This window comes from Scyliorhinus torazame, chromosome 3 (assembly GCF_047496885.1).
Source record: "Scyliorhinus torazame isolate Kashiwa2021f chromosome 3, sScyTor2.1, whole genome shotgun sequence".
In the NCBI taxonomy this organism is placed as follows: Eukaryota; Metazoa; Chordata; class Chondrichthyes; order Carcharhiniformes; family Scyliorhinidae; genus Scyliorhinus; species Scyliorhinus torazame.
This window is the reverse complement of record NC_092709.1, coordinates 127,975,959-127,995,585: the sequence shown is the minus strand read 5'-3', so window position 1 is coordinate 127,995,585 and position 19,627 is coordinate 127,975,959. Positions and strand designations below refer to the sequence as shown.

Here is a 19,627-nt window from a genome sequence, read left to right as displayed (position 1 = left end):
GGAAACCCCCAGATGTTAGTGAGGAAAACTTTGCAAGATTGACTGGACTTGGACAATATTTGCTTTAATCTCTTAAATCAGAGTCATTGCCGATAGGTCTCTCTGATCTTTTTGTTATTACTGAGCTGGAGATGGATTGTTGATATTTCAGTGGCTTCAGATGGCGTGATGTATTTAAAGGTTTGGTCTGAAGTCATATGTTGTCAGAGTGGAGCAAGAAGTTCCAGGAGCCTTTTCATTTCATTCAGAACAGCGCTGTGGGGACCTGCGCAAGCGCGGTCCGGTTGCTGGGCGGGCGCATTTATGCAGCGCAAGCGCAGTGCGGCCCTCCGATTTGAACGCGATGGCGGGTAAAGTGGCGGCGCGAGAGCAGATCACCCTGAGGGGCAGCGCGAGTATTGTGTCCGAGTTCTTCAGTGAGTCACCGGGGTAACCGGACCGGGGGGGGAAAGGGAGGGAGGAGGGGAAGAGAAGGGGAGGAGGGGAAGAGAAGGGGGGAGGGGAAGAGAAGGGGGGGGGGAGGGAGGGGAAGAGAAGGGGGGGGGGAGGGAGGGGAAGAGAAGGGAGGGGAAGAGAAGGGGGGGGAAGAGAAGGGGGGGGAAGAGAAGGGGGGGGAAGAGAAGGGGGGGGAAGGGAGGGGAAGAGAAGGGGGGGAAGGGAGGGGAAGAGAAGGGGGGGGAAGGGAGGGGAAGAGAAGGGGGGGGAAGGGAGGGGAAGAGAAGGGGGGGGAAGGGAGGGGAAGAGAAGGGGGGGGAAGGGAGGGGAAGAGAAGGGGGGGGAAGGGAGGGGAAGAGAAGGGGGGGGAGAGGGAGGGGAAGAGAAGGGGGGAGAGGGAGGGGAAGAGAAGGGGGGGGAGGGAGAGGAAGAGAAGGGGGGGGAGGGAGGGGAAGAGAAGGGGGGGGAGGGAGGGGAAGAGAAGGGGGGGGAAGAGAAGGGGGGCGGAGAGAGGGGGGAGGGAGGGGAAGAGAAGGGGGGGAGGGAGGGGAAGAGAAGGGGGGGGGAGGGAGGGGAAGAGAAGGGGGGGGGAGGGAGGGGAAGAGAAGGGGGGGAGGGAGGGGAAGGGAGGGGAAGAGAAGGGGGGGGAAGAGAAGGGGGGCGGAGAGAGGGGGGAGGGAGGGGAAGAGAAGGGGGGAGGGAGGGGAAGAGAAGGGGGGGGGAAGAGAAGGGGGGCGGAGAGAGGGGGGAGGGAGGGGAAGAGAAGGGGGGAGGGAGGGGAAGAGAAGGGGGGAGGGAGGGGAAGAGAAGGGGGGGGAGGGAGGGGAAGAGAAGGGGGGGGAGGGAGGGGAAGAGAAGGGGGGGAGGGAGGGGAAGAGAAGGGGGGGGGAGGGAGGGGAAGAGAAGGGGGGGGAAGAGAAGGGGGGGGGAGGGAGGGGAAGAGAAGGGGGGGGAGGGAGGGGAAGAGAAGGGGGGGAGGGAGGGGAAGAGAAGGGGGGGGGAGGGAGGGGAAGAGAAGGGGGGGGAAGAGAAGGGGGGCGGAGAGAGGGGGGAGGGAGGGGAAGAGAAGGGGGGGAGGGAGGGGAAGAGAAGGGGGGGGGAGGGAGGGGAAGAGAAGGGGGGGGGGGAGGGAGGGGAAGAGAAGGGGGGGAGGGAGGGGAAGGGAGGGGAAGAGAAGGGGGGGGGAGGGAGGGGAAGAGAAGGGGGGGGGAGGGAGGGGAAGAGAAGGGGGGGGGAGGGAGGGGAAGAGAAGGGGGGGGAGGGAGGGGAAGAGAAGGGGGGGAGGGAGGGGAAGAGAAGGGGGGGAGGGAGGGGAAGAGAAGGGGGGGGAGGGGGGGGGAGAGAGAGGGGGGGAGGGAGGGGAAGAGAAGGGGGGGGGAGGGAGGGGAAGAGAAGGGGGGGGAGGGAGGGGAAGAGAAGGGGGGGGAGGGAGGGGAAGAGAAGGGGGGGGGGAGGGAGGGGAAGAGAAGGGGGGGGGGAGGGAGGGGAAGAGAAGGGGGGGGAGGGAGGGGAAGAGAAGGGGGGGGGAGGGAGGGGAAGAGAAGGGGGGGGGGAGGGAGGGGAAGAGAAGGGGGGGGAGGGAGGGGAAGAGAAGGGGGGGGAGGGAGGGGAAGAGAAGGGGGGGGAGGGAGGGGAAGAGAAGGGGGGGGAGGGAGGGGAAGAGAAGGGGGGGGAGGGAGGGGAAGAGAAGGGGGGGGAGGGAGGGGAAGAGAAGGGGGGGGAGGGAGGGGAAGAGAAGGGGGGGAGGGAGGGGAAGAGAAGGGGGGGGGAGGGAGGGGAAGAGAAGGGGGGGGGAGGGAGGGGAAGAGAAGGGGGGGAGGGAGGGGAAGAGAAGGGGGGGGAGGGAGGGGAAGAGAAGGAGGGGAGGGAGGGGAAGAGGAGGGGAAGGGGGGGGAGGGAGGGGAAGAGAAGGGGGGGGAGGGAGGGGAAGAGAAGGGGGGGGGAGGGAGGGGAAGAGAAGGGGGGGGAGGGAGGGGAAGAGAAGGGGGGGAGGGAGGGGAAGAGAAGGGGGGGAGGGAGGGGAAGAGAAGGGGGGGAGGGAGGGGAAGAGAAGGGGGGAGGGAGGGAGGGGAAGAGAAGGGGGGAGGGAGGGAGGGGAAGAGAAGGGGGGAGGGAGGGAGGGGAAGAGAAGGGGGGAGGGAGGGGAAGAGAAGGGGGGAGGGAGGGGAAGAGAAGGGGGGAGGGATGGAGGGAGGGAGGGGAAGAGAAGGAGGGAGGGAGGGGAAGAGAAGGGGGGAGGGAGGGAGGGGAAGAGAAGGGGGGAGGGAGGGGAAGAGAAGGGGGGGGAGGGAGGGGAAGAGAAGGGGGGGGGAGGGAGGGGAAGAGAAGGGGGGGAGGGAGGGGAAGAGAAGGGGGGGAGGGAGGGGAAGAGAAGGGGGGGGAGGGAGGGGAAGAGAAGGGGGGGGAGGGAGGGGAAGAGAAGGGGGGGAGGGGAAGAGAAGGGGGGGAGGGGAAGAGAAGGGGGGGGAGGGAGGGGAAGAGAAGGGGGGGAGGGAGGGGAAGAGAAGGGGAGGGGAGGGAGGGGAAGAGAAGGGGGGAGGGAGGGGAAGAGGAGAAGGGGGGGAGGGAGGGGAAGAGAAGGGGGGGGAGGGGAAGAGAAGGGGGGGGAGGGGAAGAGAAGGGGGGGGAGGGGAAGAGAAGGGGGGGCAGAGGGGAAGAGAAGGGGGGGCAGAGGGGAAGAGAAGGGGGGGCAGAGGGGAAGAGAAGGGGGGGCAGAGGGGAAGAGAAGGGGGGGCAGAGGGGAAGAGAAGGGGGGGGCAGAGGGGAAGAGAAGGGGGGGGCAGAGGGGAAGAGAAGGGGGAGGAAAGGGGAAGAGAAGGGGGAGGAAAGGGGAAGAGAAGGGGGAGGAAAGGGGAAGAGAAGGGGGGGAGAGGGGAAGAGAAGGGGGGGGAAGAGAAGGGGGGAGGGAGAGGGGAAGAGAAGGGGGGAGGGAGAGGGGAAGAGAAGGGGGGAGGGAGAGGGGAAGAGAAGGGGGGAGGGAGAGGGGAAGAGAAGGGGGGAGGGAGAGGGGAAGAGAAGGGGGGAGGGAGAGGGGAGGGAGAGGGGAAGAGAAGGGGGGAGGGAGAGGGGAAGAGAAGGGGGGAGGGAGAGGGGAAGAGAAGGGGGGAGGGAGAGCGAAAGAGAAGGGGGAGGGAGAGGGGAAGAGAAGGGGCGGGGAAGAGAAGGAAGGGAGGGGGCGAGGGGGGGAAGAGAAAGGAGGGCGAGGGGAATAGAAGGGGGGCAAAAGGGGGAGGAGGGCTGTGGGGTCTTGTATTCTATCCCTCTCGACATGGATGGTGTCATTGCATTTGTCTTCCTAACTACCGACTGAATCTGCATGTTTACCTTGAGAATCTTGACTAGGACTCCTAAGTGCCCTTGTGCTTCTGCTCCTAAGCCTTTTCCCAATCATAAAACAGTCTATGCCTCCATTCTTCCAACCAAAATGCATGACCTCACACTTTTCCACATTGTATTCCATCTGCCACTTCTTTGCCCCCTCTCTTAGCCTGTCCAAGTCCTGCAGTCCACTGCCACCTCAATACTACCTGTCCTTCTGCATATCTTTGTATCATTTGCACACTGGCAGCACGGTAGCTCAGTGGTTAATGTCCCAACACCACAGTTAACACTGTCGCTTCACAGCTCCAGGGTCCCAGGTTCGATTCGCGGCTTGGGTCACTGAGGAGTCTGCATGTTCCCCCCCATGTCTGCGTGGGTTTCCTCCGGGTGCTCCAGTTTCCTCCCACAGTCCAAAGATGTGCAGGTTAGGTGGACTGGCCATGCTAAATTGCCTTTAGTGTCCAAACAAAGGGTAGGTGGGGTTACGGGAATAAGGTGGAGGTGTGGGCTTAAGTAGGATGCTCTTTCCAAGGGGCAGTGCAGACCCGATGGGCGAATGGCCTCCTTCTGCATTGTGTCTATGTGGGTTTCCTCCGGGTGCTCCGGTTTCCCCTCTCAAGTCCCGAAAGACATGTTATTAGGTGAATTGGGAAGTCTGAATTCTTCTGTGTACCCGAACAGGTGTTGGAACGTGGCGACTAGTGGCTTTTCACAGTAACTTCATTGCAGTGTATAAGTAAGCCTACTTGTGACAATAAAGATTATTATATTATAAATTCTATGAACAGTGCCCCAAGAAAGCGCAGGAAAGAATAACCCAGTTGGGGTCCCACAGCATCATCTTTTTAGCATCGGGATGTGTCCATACATTTGCAGGAGCAGAACTGCGCGGCTATCGGAACCAGAAACAGCAATAGTTTTCTTTTACCAGCCAGCAATGACGAAAGGGAGATAGTTCCCACAGTTATCGTAAATGGCAGGAACTGGACACAACATTCCAAATGTGACTGTCCAGATTTCTTAGTAGAAGCTGGTGGAGGGAAATGGCCAAAGCTCCGTACACTATTCCACTTTTAAGTGCAATGAGAAACATCGATGGATGTTTTGATTAGTTGCGTTATTTCCTGCCCATTGGTGTTTTACAACTTCCTAAGTCGTAACCATGAATTCCTCATAGGAATGTTCGGCAAATGATATATGGCTAAACCAGAGCCACTGGGAGCGAAGCAGATGTTTGGGTTGGTGATTTCCCTCTCTATGCACGGTCAAAGGGCTGCTCAACGCACGCAGGAATTACCCACCTTTATCTGTTAAATATTCCTGGAGCATTCTCCTTTTGGCAAGACGTCCCAATGACCTTCCTTCCAATCTGTTGATTGTTCTGCTCTCTATATCCCAGAGCCTTATACAGCCTCAGAAGTGATGTTCATCCTGTTGAGTATCTGCAGCATTGACTGATCTTGCTTTTATCAGAGTTACTTGGATTAAGTACATTTTTCCTCAAATTGTTTGGCAAGAATAATAACGGTCCATTTACTTAAACTGGGTTGGGGGTTCCAGATGAGTGTTTTGTATCCTCATGAAAAATTGTTTTAGTTCCTCAAGAGTTCTTCATTTGTCATTGGATTTCTCTGATAGAAGGTTAGTCCACTTAACAGTACTGGCTTATGGTGGGTAGGATTGTGGAACAGACACAAAACTAGGGTCCTCCAAAACATGTCCAGTTAATGTGAGGCCTCTGTCCAATTCAGATAGTTTCTGATCTCTAACCCCAGATTGGCTATTCCAAATTTGTGAGTATTTCCAAACACCAGAGGGTTTCCCCTTGTCCCTGGTGGGATGGTCCACTGACCAATACCCAACCTTGAAAACGGGAGAGACCCAAGTTCTGGTCTTGCCCAGATGAAATGGCATTGTGCAAATCTGGATTATAAAATCCTCCCGGGATTAAGGCAGGCCCAGGTGTCACATTACCGTTATTGGTAAGATGCTGCTCGCTGTATTTCCTTCATTTATGAAACTTCACATTGCGAAATGCCGACTTAAGGAAAAACTGAAAACATCTGAAACATTTAATGGAAAACACTTTTTAAAATTGTGTACATTTTGAATAAAAATATTGTATTTCACATGCAAACTGTGAAAATGCTTCCATTTGAAAAAATAACAAACAAAAATTGCATTAATTGGTGCCTTGACATGATTTCATGAACTTTGAGATAAAAGGCTGGATATATGATAAATGCGTTGCTGGAGGGCAACTCATTTGAAGAATATTGGCGGTGTGCCTCAAGATTTTTTTAGTATCAAGCTGTGCCTTGACTTGGGAACCACTATTCTAGATCAGTGTTCTTCAAACATTTTTACCAACCGGCCAACCCTCGCGACCCACGCCGTCCGACCTGCTTGACCCACCATTTTCTCTTCCCTTATTTGCTGCTGACAAAAATGGAAGAAATGGTTTTGGGTCCCTTTGGCCCTCGTACACGCTCCTCCAATGGAACCTGTTGGATGAAGGTGAAGCCTTCCAGTGTCGGAAAGTATGGAGTCTCCATCTGTCCAAAGTTCTGCATTTTTTTTTCCGGTAAAATTTTATCAAATAAACCCCCCCCCCCCAACCCCGAAGCTTGTAAAAAAAATGAATAAAACCTCCCCGAATTTGTAAAACAAAAAGCTGCGACCGTTTAAAAAAAAAAAAAAAGTGGCCGCACTGCGCATGCGTGCCCGATCATCAGTACGCATAGCTTTGCGCATGCGCGCCAATGATCTGGCACGCATGCGCAGTGCGGCCGCATTTTTTTTTACATGTTTGCGGCCGTTTTGAAGGCCACTTGCAGCCGGCATTATTAACAGACGGCTGTTGCGTGCAGATTTGCGCGATCAGGAGGGCTGCGACGGACGGCTCCGTGACCCGACACCTGCCTGCGGGTTGCCCCCCCACCCCCCCTCGCGTTTGACAATGCCTGTTCTAGATGGTAGCGGTCATGGGTTTGGAAGGTGCTGCCTAAGGAGCCTTGGTGAGCTCCAGCTGTGTACCTTGTAGATGGTGCACACTGTTGCTGTGTGTGTCAGTGTATACCACCTGCGTGGACCAGTGTACGTGCGACGATCCGTTTGGGTTGGCAGGGGATTAATTTGTATAAGGAAGTTTCCCTGAGTGTACGGGGTGTCAGAAAGGTAGAACCCCAGACTATCCTCAATAGATAAACCTTAATGTTAAACGCAGTGTGTTAGATTTTCTTTAAAAATGTGCTTTAAGACCAAAAGTGTAAAACTCCCATTAATCTTGAGTAAATATGCGTGTCATCTTCTCCCTACCCCACGTTCCCATTTACCCTGGAAAATGAATGGGTGGAAGAAACCAAAAAAAAACTTGATATTTGAAAAGCATTTTAGTACTTCATTAGGATACCACAAAGCACTTTACAACCAACCATTGCTTTTGAACTGCAGTCTGTAGGTAAATGCTGCCAACAGGCTCTGAAAGCTGAAATGTCCAAGCTGATAGCATTTCCAAAAGTAAGTATTTTGGATATAATTGTGACTTAGATTTCATAGAACGTTTAGTTGTGATTTGTCAAAGTTTACCAACTCAAAAGGCCTTTTCATTGGGGAACACATGAATGACCATGAGGGGTAAAAACAACAATAATTTGCAATAAAAATGTGCCCTTAATAAGAGCCTAATCAGATAAAATTTGACCCTGGTAAAGGAGGAGAAATTGGGTCATGTGGCACAGCATGGTCAAAAGAGATTTGACGACCTGGGCTTGGGGCCTAGTCAGCTGCTCATGGTGGGATATAAGTTGGGGATGTGCAAACGGCCAGAAATACAGAATCAGTTTTTGCACTGGAGGAAGGTCTAGATATGGTTGGTCAGTGGGGCCCTGAGGGATTTGCGCACAAGGAGGTCATTTTTGCACTTGTGGTCTGGAACACTGTACCTGAACACCGGTAATGGTTAAATAGGAGTTAGCAGAACTTTGATTGAGCTGTAGCTAATGAAGATGGGAGGCTGGCCAGGTAAGTATTGAAATAGGCAAGTCTGAAGGTAATAAACGTGGTTGAAGCAGAGGATATGGGGTGTAGGTGGTGTTTCTGAGGGAAATTACATGAGATTGGAAGCTCGGCTCAAGATAAAAAAGGATGTTCAGGATGTGAACAGTCGGGTTCTGTATGAGAGAGTGGGCAGGCAGAAGTATAGAATTGGTACCTAGGGAACAGTTTATGTGGGCTTTGGTTTTCACAACATTTAATTAGGAAATATTTGTGCTTGGCTACTACCGGATGTCGGGCACTCTGGAAAATCAGATGCAGTGGAGAGGTCAAGATCCTTTAACATAAAGCTTGGTGTTGTCGGCATAAATGTGGTATCACTGAGGGGGCACCGTTTTAGATAAGAAATAGAAGGGGATTAAGGATAGATCATTGGTGGACATGTGGTGGCATTGTGAGAGCAGGAGATCACTTAGTTTCGCTGGATAGATGAGATTGGAATGGGGTTAATGCAATCTCGCGCAACTGGCCATTTTGGAGGAGGTCGTTTGGTTGAACATACAGTCAGATTGAGGGATACCAAGACCACAGTTGCAAGATGTCATTTGTGACTTTGTAGAGGGGCTTTACAGTACTGTTCATGCAGCCAATATAACTATTAAAATGGTAAAATAATATAGCAGTAACCCAAATTTAAATTGAGCAGTGAATTTGGTCTTTGCTCTGAGGGTGTTACATTTCAAACACAAATTCAGATTGTTTTGTGTATTGGTTAACTTGATTACACATTTGGGCCAGTAGATTTGCGGTTTCAAACTTCGTTGTTGTTTGTGTTTAATGATCACTATTTTAGATAATCTTTATTAGTGTCACAAGTAGGTTTACATTAACACTGCAATGAAGTTACTGTGAAAATTGATGTCACTATTTCATACTCACTCATAGGAAAAATGTTTTCTGAAACAGTTGTAATATCTATGTACAGGAATATTTGTGACATGTGTTATGAAAATGCAGTTTCGGATATAAATTTGTGAGGATTTTGCCACACACAGTAACACTTAACCTGAAATAGCATATTGACAATATTTTCATGTTTTAGGTTATGGGATCAACAGCATCTTGTACCAACGCGGAATCTATCCACCGGAATCTTTCACACGAGAACAGAAGTATGGGCTTACAATGCTTGTTACAACTGATCCCATCCTAAATAACTATTTAAAGAATGTAGTTGGCCAGCTAAAAGGTATTGCTCTGGTTGATTTCAATTTTACATTGCAAGATTTTGATAGTGTTATTTGGAAATGATTTTGCAAGAGTAGGTCAAATCTGGTCTGTAGTAATTGTATGATTTAAAACTGTTAACCTTAATTTTGTACGTCTGGTAAAATAATTCTGAGTCTGTGTTGTTGTCCATGTTCTGGCTTCACTGAATAACATTGTCAGCAATGGTCAATGGTAGTGCACTCACTTGAGTCGGGTCGAGAGTTCATTCCTTACTCGAGATGAGTGTTTAATCTAAGCTTACACTACAAAGGGAGTGCTGCACTGTTGGAGGTGAGATCTTTCAGATGAGACATCAAACGAAGGCCCTGTATGTCATCTCAAGTGGGAATAAAAGATCCCATAATGCTATTTTGAAGAAGTAATAGGTGAGTTCTGTCTGATATCCTGGCCAGTCTTTATCCCTTAGCCAATATTACTTGAGAATAGCCATTATCACTTCTGTGTGTAAGTTGGCTGCTGTGTTTCCTACATTATGATAGTGACTACAATTCAAAAGTACTTCATTGACTAAAGCATTTTGATGTGTTGTGAAAGGTGGTATGTAAATGCAAGTTCTTAATGTGCACCAAAGTACCCAACATTGAATGGGTCCTCATCATTGGATTTTCTTTTCACGAATAGAGCACTGAAAGTTGAGCGCTAAGCCTATAGTAGCAGAACGTTTGCCAGCTTGTTGATGTATTTGACATTCATTTTGTTCTTGGCGCGATCATTTGAATGAGGGGCAAAATGGAAATGGCAAAAGCCTGTGTTCTTGGGGCATATTGCCAAAATAAATGTAATTGTGGAGGAACGGTGCATTTAATTATTTTATCGTCTCCTTGCTCCCCAAGTTGTGTAGCATTATGTTCTTTATTGAAGTGGGCAGTTTTTCTAAGTAGAGACTCCCATTAGTGCACCAGCTGTGGTTCTCAAACTAGAGTGCATAGAGACCTTTACAGGGTTTGGGGAGCTTCTATAACACTGGATTGGTTCATGGTCGCATCCTGTGGTGATGAGCAAGTGAATGAACAGCGCCAAAAGGTGTCTCTGCTCCATCTCCTCTTTGCTCCTGTTCTCCCATACTTCTGGGCCATCTTGGGATGGGTATTGTGCAATGAGAAAGGGTTAATTGGCAATCCAGTTGAGAGAACCTTGGGGATAAGTGATCATAATATGATAGAATTCTTTATCAAGGTGATTTGTGAGGTAGTTGATTCTGAGACCAGAGTCCTGAATCTCAATAAAGGTAACTATGATAGTATGAGACACAAGTTGGCTATGATGGACTGAGGAACATTACTGAAAGGAAGGACATGGGGTAGGCATTCAAGGAACGAATATGTGAACTCCAAATGTGGAAACGGAACTGTGGCTAAACCATAGCTTACAGGGGAAATTGGAGATTGAATTAGATTCAAAGAAGAAGCATACAAATTGGCAAGAAAAAGCAATAGACCTTAGGATTGGGAGCAGTTTAAAATTCAGCAAAGGCAGATTTATTAAGAAGAAGAAAATAGACTATGAACAACGAAATGGCTGAGGATCTAAATTCTTACTTTACTTCTGCCTTCACAAAGGAAGACATGAATACCAGAAATTCTGAGAAACACAAGTTTTCGTGAGGAGCTGAAGGAAATAGGTATTAGTTGAGAAATGGTTTGGTGAAAATTGATGGGATTAAGAACAATGCAGCACAGGAACAGGCCCTTCGACCCTCCAAGTCCGTACCGGTCATGATACCAACCTTTGCCAAAACCCACTTGGGCTGTGTCCCTCTATACCCATCCTATCTATGTGTTTGTCAAGATGCCTTTTAAACGTCGTTAATGTATCTGCTTCCACAACCTCCCCTGGCAATGCGTTCCAGACACTCACCACCATCTGCATAAAAAACCTGCCTCGCACATCTCCTCTAAACTTTGCCTGCGGACCTTAAACCTATGCTCCCCGGTGACTGACCCCTCCACCCTGGGAAAGAGTGCCTGCCCATCTACTCAATCCATGCCCCTCAATCTTTTTAAAAATAAATTTAGAGTATCCAATTAATTTTTTTCCAATTAAGGGGCAATTTAACGTGGCCAGTCCACCTACCCTGCACATCTTTTGGCTTGTGGGAGCAAAACCCACGCAAACACGGGGAGAATGTGCAAACTCCACACGGACAGTGACCCAGAGCCGGGATCGAACCTGGGACCTTGGTGCCATGAGACAACCGTGCTAACCACTTGCGCCACCGTGCTGCCCTTGCCCCTCATAATAATCTTCAGCCAAAAGTATCTAAGGAAGTGGCCCTAGAAATAGTAGATGCACAGGTAGTCAATTTCCAAAATTTTTTGGACTCTGGAATGGTTCCTACAGAGATTGGTGAGTAGCTAATGTAAGCCTGCTAATCAAAAAGAGAGAGAAAACGGGGAACTATAGACCAGTAAGCCTAACGTTGGTAATGAGGAAGTTGCTAGAGTCCATTATCAAGGATTCCATAGCACAGCATTCAGAAAGCAACGGCATAATAAGACAAAGTCGGCGTTGATTTGCGAAAGTTGCTTGACAAATCTACTGGAATCCTTTAAGGATGTAACTAGTAGAGTTGACGAGAGAGAACCAGTGGATTTGGTTTATTTAGACTTCAGAAGGCCTTCAACAAGGTCTTGCATAGCAGATTACTATGTAAAGTTAAAGCGCATGGGATTGCGGGTATATATCTTGAGATGGATATGATGTGGAGATGCCAGCGTTGGACTGGGGTGAGCACAGTAAGAAGTCTTACAACACCAGGTATATGCGTGATCTTCTTGGAGATCCTCTCCACTTTGAGCCAGCAGCTTATGGTGTCGGTGGTAGCCATGATGTGGAGATGCTGGCGTTGGAATCTCATACGCTGCAGGAAAGGATGTCCCGAAACGTGGTACATTGGCGAGACCATGCAGACGCTGTGACAGCGGATGAACGGACATCGCGTGACAATCGCCAGGCAGGAATGTTCCCTTCCAGTCGGGGAATGCTTCAGCAGTCAAGGGCATTCAGCCTCTCATCTTCGGGTAAGCGTTCTTCAAGGCGGCCTTCAAGACACATGACAACGCAAAATCGCCGAGTAGCAACTTATAGGGAAGTTCTGCACACATGAGTACGGCCTGAACCGGGACCTTGGATTCGTGTTGCATTACATTCACCCCCCCCCCCCACCATCTGGCCAGGGCTTGCAAAATCCTACCAACTGTCCTGGCTTGAGACAATTCACACCCCTTTAACCTGTGATTATCCCTCTCTCCAGTTGCTCCGTCTGGACCTGTAAAGACTTAACTACCTGCAAAGATTTGCATTCAAAGTATCGTCTTGCATCTTTGACTTTTGTGTGTGTTATGTTTGTTTCAGGAACCGACCTCTTCTTTCACCTGAGGAAGGAGCTGTGCTCCGAAAGCTAGTGATTCGAAAAACAAAAGGACTTTGGTGTTGTAAGACTTCTTATTGAGATGGATGGACAGCTGGTTAGCAGACAAGAAGGATGGGTCTTTTTCCGATAGGTAGGCAGTGATTAGTGGGGTATCTCGGAGATCGGTGCTTGGACCGCAGCTGTTCACATTATATATTAATGATTTGTATCATCTCCAAATTTGCAGATGATACAAAGCTGGGTGAGAGGGTGAACTATGAGAAGGATGCAGAGATGCTTCAGCGTGATTTGGACAGGCTAAGTGAGTGGGCAAATGCAAGGCAGATGCAGTATAATGTGGATAAATGTGAGGTTATTCACTTCGGTAGCAAAAACAGAAAGGCAGATTATTACTTGAATGGGTGTAAATTGAGAGAGGTGGATACTCAGCGCCACCTTGGTGTCCTTGTGCATCAGTCACTGAAAGTCAGCCCGCAGGTATGTTGGCCTTCATAGCGAGAGGATTTGAGTACAGGAATAGGGATGTTTTACTACAATTGTACAGGGTGTTGGTAAGACCACACCTGAAATATTGTGTGCCGTTTTGGTCCTGATCTGATGAAGGATGTTCTTGCTATGGAGGGAATGCAACAAAGGTTTACCAGGCTGATTCATGGTATCCTGCTGCTCAGGATATACAAATTCTGCAGTGAAAAGCAAGCATATTTATCTCAACATTATCGTTAAGGAAATGCCTGTTTTCTTCTTAAATTACTCTTCCTATGCAGCACCTTCATATGAAATGTATATAGTTTTATTTAAATAGGGGCAGTGATCATTAATCTGTTTGTAATAGGGTCATTAAACCAAGAAATATTGCACTACTGTACTACCTACTGGCTTTCAGGTGCTGGTGAAACTGATTTATTAAAAAAAAAAAAATAGGGCTCAATTCTCCATTTGGGAAGCTATGTGCCGACACCAGTGTGGGAGCAGTGCCGTTTTACACCCGGGAAACGGTGCAAAAGCTGCACCTATCCTCCGTCTGGTGGGGGACTAGCAGGCGCGCAACGTAGCCCCAGCTTTAGCTGCGGATTTGGCCGGAGGATTACCACGTCTGTGGCCGCGCCGTGCAAAATGGTGCCAGACATGTGCGGACCCGGCCTGCCAAATAATGCTCGCCTTTGACCAGGCTCGTCACCCATGGACCACTCCCCACCAGTGCCCCCTGCGGAATGGCTCCCACTCAACTGTGGCGGCGCTGGAGTCAGTCCGCAGCTGCCGTACCGGGTTCACAGAAAAAATAGCACATGCACCCCTTGCCGTCGGGAACTCGGCCCATCGAGGGAGGGCCTCAGGTGACGTCCTGAAGCCGTCCTGACGGCGTATGGGGTACTCTGCGAATATGCCGTTTTAGTGGGGCGCAGCATCGCAAAAGCGGCGCCGCTCCCCGATTTTGCTGCCATCGGGCATTCTCTGGCTGATTGTCGACCGCAATTTCAGCATCGGAGACCGGAGAATCCTGCCCAAGATCTCTGGCTTCTTTTCTTTCGTGCCCACTTTTTACTGAGACAATTTTCAAGTCAAGTTTCTAAAGTTTATTTCTGTAACTTACTTTGGGGATTGTGCCCACCTGCACCTAGTGCTGACCCAAGTGCCCACAATCCTCCAGTGCTAATTTCTTATTGTGATGCCGGCTTTTTGTTTTGCATGCTGCTGCCACAAGCGCATACGACACGGATACTGAGAGATGTATAGGGGTTAGTAAAGAAGAGGAAAAAAAGTGACACAGTCAGCAGATGGTTGGGGAATGTTTGGAAGGACTGTGGGTATTTTGCCATTCCATTTCTGGGGCGAGGCAGTTGAAGGAAGATTAAATACTATTGGCCTATATTCTAGAGTTTAGACGAAGGAGGGGTGATCTCATTGAAAGATAAAAGATTCTGAGGTGGTTGACACAGTTGGTGTTTCCCCTGGCTGGAGAGTTTGGAATTAGGAGACACAGTTTCATGACAAGCGAATGGCCATTTCAAAGATAATTTTTTCACTTTGGATTGTGAATCTTGTGAAATTCCCTGGCGCAGAGATGTTCAGTCGTTGAGTATATTTAAGACTGAGATCGATATATTTTGGTCTCCATGATATGAAGAATTCTAAGCAGGAAAATGGATCTTGCTGAATGGTGGAGCAGACTCAGATCCGGTCTTCTATTTCTTATGTTCTGATATTTCTATGCTTTTTTATTGTTCTTGTGATGTGTCAAAGAATAACCTGGAAGATTGGTTAGGAGTAGAATGGAATGTAATACTCGTGTCAAAATCTGATTCGAATATCATCTCTTTCTACCAATAGTAAAAGCTAAAAGGATATCTAAACAGGATTCAGCGCAAGACATAATTATTCAGCTTCTGGACTCTTGGAAATTAATTTTTCAAATTCATGAGAACATTTTCCAGAAATACACCAAACAGTGTTAAAGCTTTAAGAAATATATATATATAATGTATTCAGGAGGTTAGAAATTGGTACTGGATTCTTTTGTGTGTATCTGCAAATATATTAACTAACTTAGTGCTTTCTCTCTGGAGCAGTGTTTATGCTAAATGTGTTTTGTGTTTTCAGATTGGTTGTGTAACCATTTTGTTCAACGGCTTGTGGTGGTTATCAACAGCATTGAAACTAATGAGGTGCTAGAAAGATGGCAGTTTGACATTGAGTGTGACAAAACCATGACTGAAAACAGGCAAGTATTGCAAACAACTATTGGTACTAGTCCAAGCAGCATGAAAAACACGATGCATCATGTTTTAAGGTTTATTATCTATCGAGCCATCTTTGGTACAAAAATGTTAGATCTATCTTCAGCTTAATCACTTTGCTCCTCGAGAATAATTGAATCTGTCTGGAACTTTTCACAATTGCTTTTCTTTTTAATTTGATGTGTGTGCTTGAGCAAAGCATTATGTGATAAATATGATGTGTAAACTGACTTATGTGTCTCGGAAGCAGCCAGCAGGATTCCTTCAATGCTTTTACATTTATGCACAGAAGCGGCACATGTAAAATCACTGGCATTTATATAAGCAAATGTTTTAAGGTGCTGCTACTCTTGTCAATATTAAACTATCGCTATTAAATGAATCTCATTTATTATTTTCCTACTACAAAGAAAGTTCTGTCTTTCATTTGTCGATACTAGGAATTATGTCCTTTTATGAGACCGTCACAATCTGGACCTCCAGGCTGAACCCTCAAAAGTAATGAAGAAAAATGTGCATGAGCACATCGTTATTTATCCTCTTGTGTCATTCAACATCTAAATTGTGAATAAGCAATAAACTATTAACCAGTCTCTTGAAAATACAGGACTTGAATATTGTTGAAAAGAGGCATGTTGCTGAAGCTTTTCATCTTTCACTCATCGGGACAAACACAAAAATGCCAAGTTTCAAACTATCTTACTGAGGTGTTGCAATTGGGATTTATAGGCTCCCAAACCTCCCAGGTAATCTAAAAAAGGCGCACGGTTGAATATCTTGCTTTTGTTTGCAGAGAATGGGTTACTGTGAATGTATGTCATTTATTGAACCTTGTTATGAAGTTGACTGATTATCTTAAATTGGTTTAGTGCAGATATCAGCACAAAGCCCATGGGATCGCACCTAACAGTAGACGTTTTGGGTTTTGCAGCCAAGACTGATCGAGTATGGTCTGTCCTGTGTCTATTACGAACAACCATAAGATATGCTGCTTGAGTGCTCAGCCAATAACCGGGCTGTACCTATCATCGTACCAGCACTACAATTCAGGCAATGCCTTTTTGGACTGACAGCAGCATCCTGTTAGTGGGAAATACCACTCGCGTAGCCTCTGCATAGCATCAGCGTGAAATGGCTTCCTTAATCTGTTCAAATGTTTGAGATACTTTGTCTTTCATGAGGATGCTGAGATAGACCAGGCAGAAAACTATCCTGTGGGCAATGGTTATCCTGATCAGATTACTGTTCGTTGGATTACTGTTCGTTGTGTATCATGAAAACTCACATCAGCTAAAGGCTGCTGCTTTTGGACCTATCTACTTTAAATTACCCTGGAAAGGCGAAGTATCTCGGGTTTAGGACGCCATATCATGCTGCTATGTGGTGGCTACCCAAGTGGTAACTAACCGGATGCTGTCACACAATTAAGCAACATCAAGTGTGGATATTTGTGTCCGTGTGATGCCAGATACATAGGCCGTAGGTCCCAGAATCAAACCGCATGTTCCTTCAATTGGTTGTAATAGGCAGAGTATAGACTACTCAACCAGTCCATGTTTGCAAAACCCAAAACATTAAATGTGATTCTGGCACTGGGTCGTACTTACTGAACAATCGCGAATGCCAAGCAATTTAAGATAATCAGTTGAGGTCATAATGAGGTTCATTTGCACTTACTAGAAGTGACGTACATTCATATGCAGTGACCTGTTCTACGCAAACAAAAAGAATATGTTTAAGCCCTACACTTTCTGTGAATTACCTGGGAGCTAGTGGAGTCTATAGGCATTGCTGAGGCATTGCACTGGAGAAAACAGTGACTTGCCAAGCAACCTTTTCTCCTGTAGTTTAAATTTTTGTGATTATTTGAAATGATGACGGTAAAACAAAGGACTTTGGCAACATGTCTCTCTTTTCAGCAATCGTGAACTAATTTCAATATTTTACGTGTATGACCCTTTGTACAAGTAGAATATGCACTAGGGTAAGTGATTAGTGCAAAGATCAGTTGTTATGGTTGATTCAATTTACCTCTGCAATACTACAGTCATGGATAGTGCTACTCTTGATTTCTTTTGCATTGGCTACACAGGTGCTAAATAGGCAGAAAGCTTGCATTTGTATAGCACCTCTCAAGTCCAAAGGATATTTACAACCATACTTTTGAACTATGGTCGCTGCTGTAATGTAGCAAGTGGGACAGCCAGTTTGCGCACAGATTCCCACAAACTAATGAGATAAATTACTGGAGATAAGTGATCTATTTGAATGATATTGAGGAATAAATGTTGGCTGAGACATTGGGGAGAATTTGCCTGCTCTTAAAAGTAGTTTAGTGGAATCCTTAGTGTCCAACCTGATGTGTCTGATGGGACCTTGATTTAATGCTTTGTTTGAAAGACTGTACCTCTGACAGTGCAGCAGTCCTCTGTCATCCTGAACTTTGTGTTCGATATCTCTGGACCGCAATCTTTTTGCTCCAAAGGTTCTGAGTTCTGACGGGACTAACGGCTGATCGTTGGCTGATACCATTGTTGAGTATCTCCTGTTTTAATCCACACGTACCCATTTGCTGCTTTGAAAATTCGGGGTGATCTTACAATTCTTCAAACTGCTTGCATGAGCAAAAATGGAAAGAGTAGCGTGAGGGTAAGATTGAAAGCTCATGTAGAGGCTCATAACCTGCTTTGGGCTTAATTATCACTTCAATTGCTGTGCCCTGTTATTGTTTATATTATTTAGTGCACCTTAAGTACAAAAAGAGGCAGCTTGCCTTTGAGGAACAATGTTACACTCTATAATAAATAATAAAATAAAAGCAAATAACTGCGGATGCTGGAATCTGAAACCAAAAAGAAAATGCTGGAAAATCTCAACAGGTCTGGCAGCATCTGTAGGGAGAGAAAAGAGCTGATGTTTCGAGTCCAGATGACCCTTTGTCAAAGCTAAAGTCTGAGAAAGTGGGACCTGCTGAGATTTTCCAGCATTTTCTCTTTGGAATGTTATACTCTAACTCATGTTTGCAACATTGCTTTGTTGCCTGATTGACCTCCTTTAATTTTTCTGACTGGGAAGCCTCCACAGTGCTACCATTTGAACATAGCATTACTGTCTTTATCACCTTTTTTGAACAGTTGTCCTGTCGATTCAATTTTGTATTGCACGTTAAGTACCGGCTAAAAAAGATAATGTCTTGTCAGCATCATATAATAACCAGACCCCAGCATCGCTGGGATACCGGACAGGAACCCCAATCACTTTTTTATAAATTTGTAAAACTGAGGAAAGAATGCTTCACTCCAAGAGTGATTCCTCACACAGATAGGGATATGGTGTATTAAAGCAAACTTTATAATTAACACTGTATTAACATCACAGAAATATGACTTCAGATGACGTCATGTAAAGATGAGACATATGAAAAAGTGGCTCCGGACAAGGTCGTTTTTTTGGGGGGGGGGTGTTGGTGTCCAAGCCCAGTGTGTCGAGTAGGTAAATTTATTCCTGTCAAAATAGTCGACCAAAAAGCCCAATATTATGAAGGCTCTGGAAGGTAGCCCGTCGAAGGAAGCTAAGAGAGGGAAGATGGCTGCCGTGCCCATTACACTAGTCACTTTGGGTGTGGTAATTGCACAGAAACTGGAACCACTGGGCAAACAAATGGACAGGCAGTTCCAGCGACAGGGCCAGGAGATTGAAGAATCTTTTAAAGTCCCGGTTGAGGAGGATTTCCTGAGCAGTTGGTGCAACCTTTGAACGTGGTGAAGGCACAAAGCGAGGCGTTGAAAGGGGCCTGAGGTTCGAGGTAGAGGACCTTGGGAATAGGTCACGACGGTTAAACCTCAGATTGGTGGGGCTGCAAGAGGGAGTGGTGGACCCGAAGCCGACCCAGTGTTGGATAGTGCACATCGGGTGTTCAGGCAAAAACTGAGACCGGACCAGCCACCGAGGACAGTGATAATCTGTTTCTATAGTTATCAAAGGAAGGAAAGGGGCTAAATGATACGGAACGTCGACTGGGATGGACATGCGGTCCGAATATGTCAAGAAATTGGGTCGGAGTTGGCAAGAAGAAACGTGCAGCCTTCAACAGGCGAAGGCAATATTATATAAGAAGGGTGTGTGGTTTGGGGTGGTGTACCCAGCGCGACTGCGGGTTACACTGGATTCAAGTTATATCACTTTGATGCGGCAGAACAAGCAGAAGCCGTCATCTCTCCAGAGAGAAGAAATTGGGACCGTTGTGAAAAGGACTATTTGGAACTAGAAATTTGTATCATTTATTTATCCTGATGTGTTTTCTACTGCTTCATTTCTGTTGGGAATGTTTGTTTTTCAAAGAAAAGGGGAATGTTATGTGTTCCTTGGTTTCTTTCCTTGGAGAGAGGTTTTGTTGCTCTTGCTGGGATTTGGGCACAGTTTTTGGGGTGGGGGGGGAGAAAGGATATATTGGTTCTTGTTTGAGGGGAGCCAC

General features: G+C 47.4%; 1 protein-coding gene across 1 annotated transcript in view; it reads left to right on the top strand.

Moving 5' to 3' along the window:
• The first annotated feature begins 304 nt into the window (after positions 1-304).
• mad2l1 (MAD2 mitotic arrest deficient-like 1 (yeast)) overlaps positions 305-19,627 on the top strand; it is a 54,178-nt gene continuing 34,855 nt past the window's right edge. Inside the window, exons 1-3 of the mRNA XM_072497914.1 lie at positions 305-416; positions 8,855-9,001; positions 15,017-15,137. Of these exons, the coding sequence (XP_072354015.1) occupies positions 344-416; positions 8,855-9,001; positions 15,017-15,137 (341 nt within the window). The 5' untranslated portion in view covers positions 305-343. The remainder of the gene's footprint in view (positions 417-8,854; positions 9,002-15,016; positions 15,138-19,627) is intronic.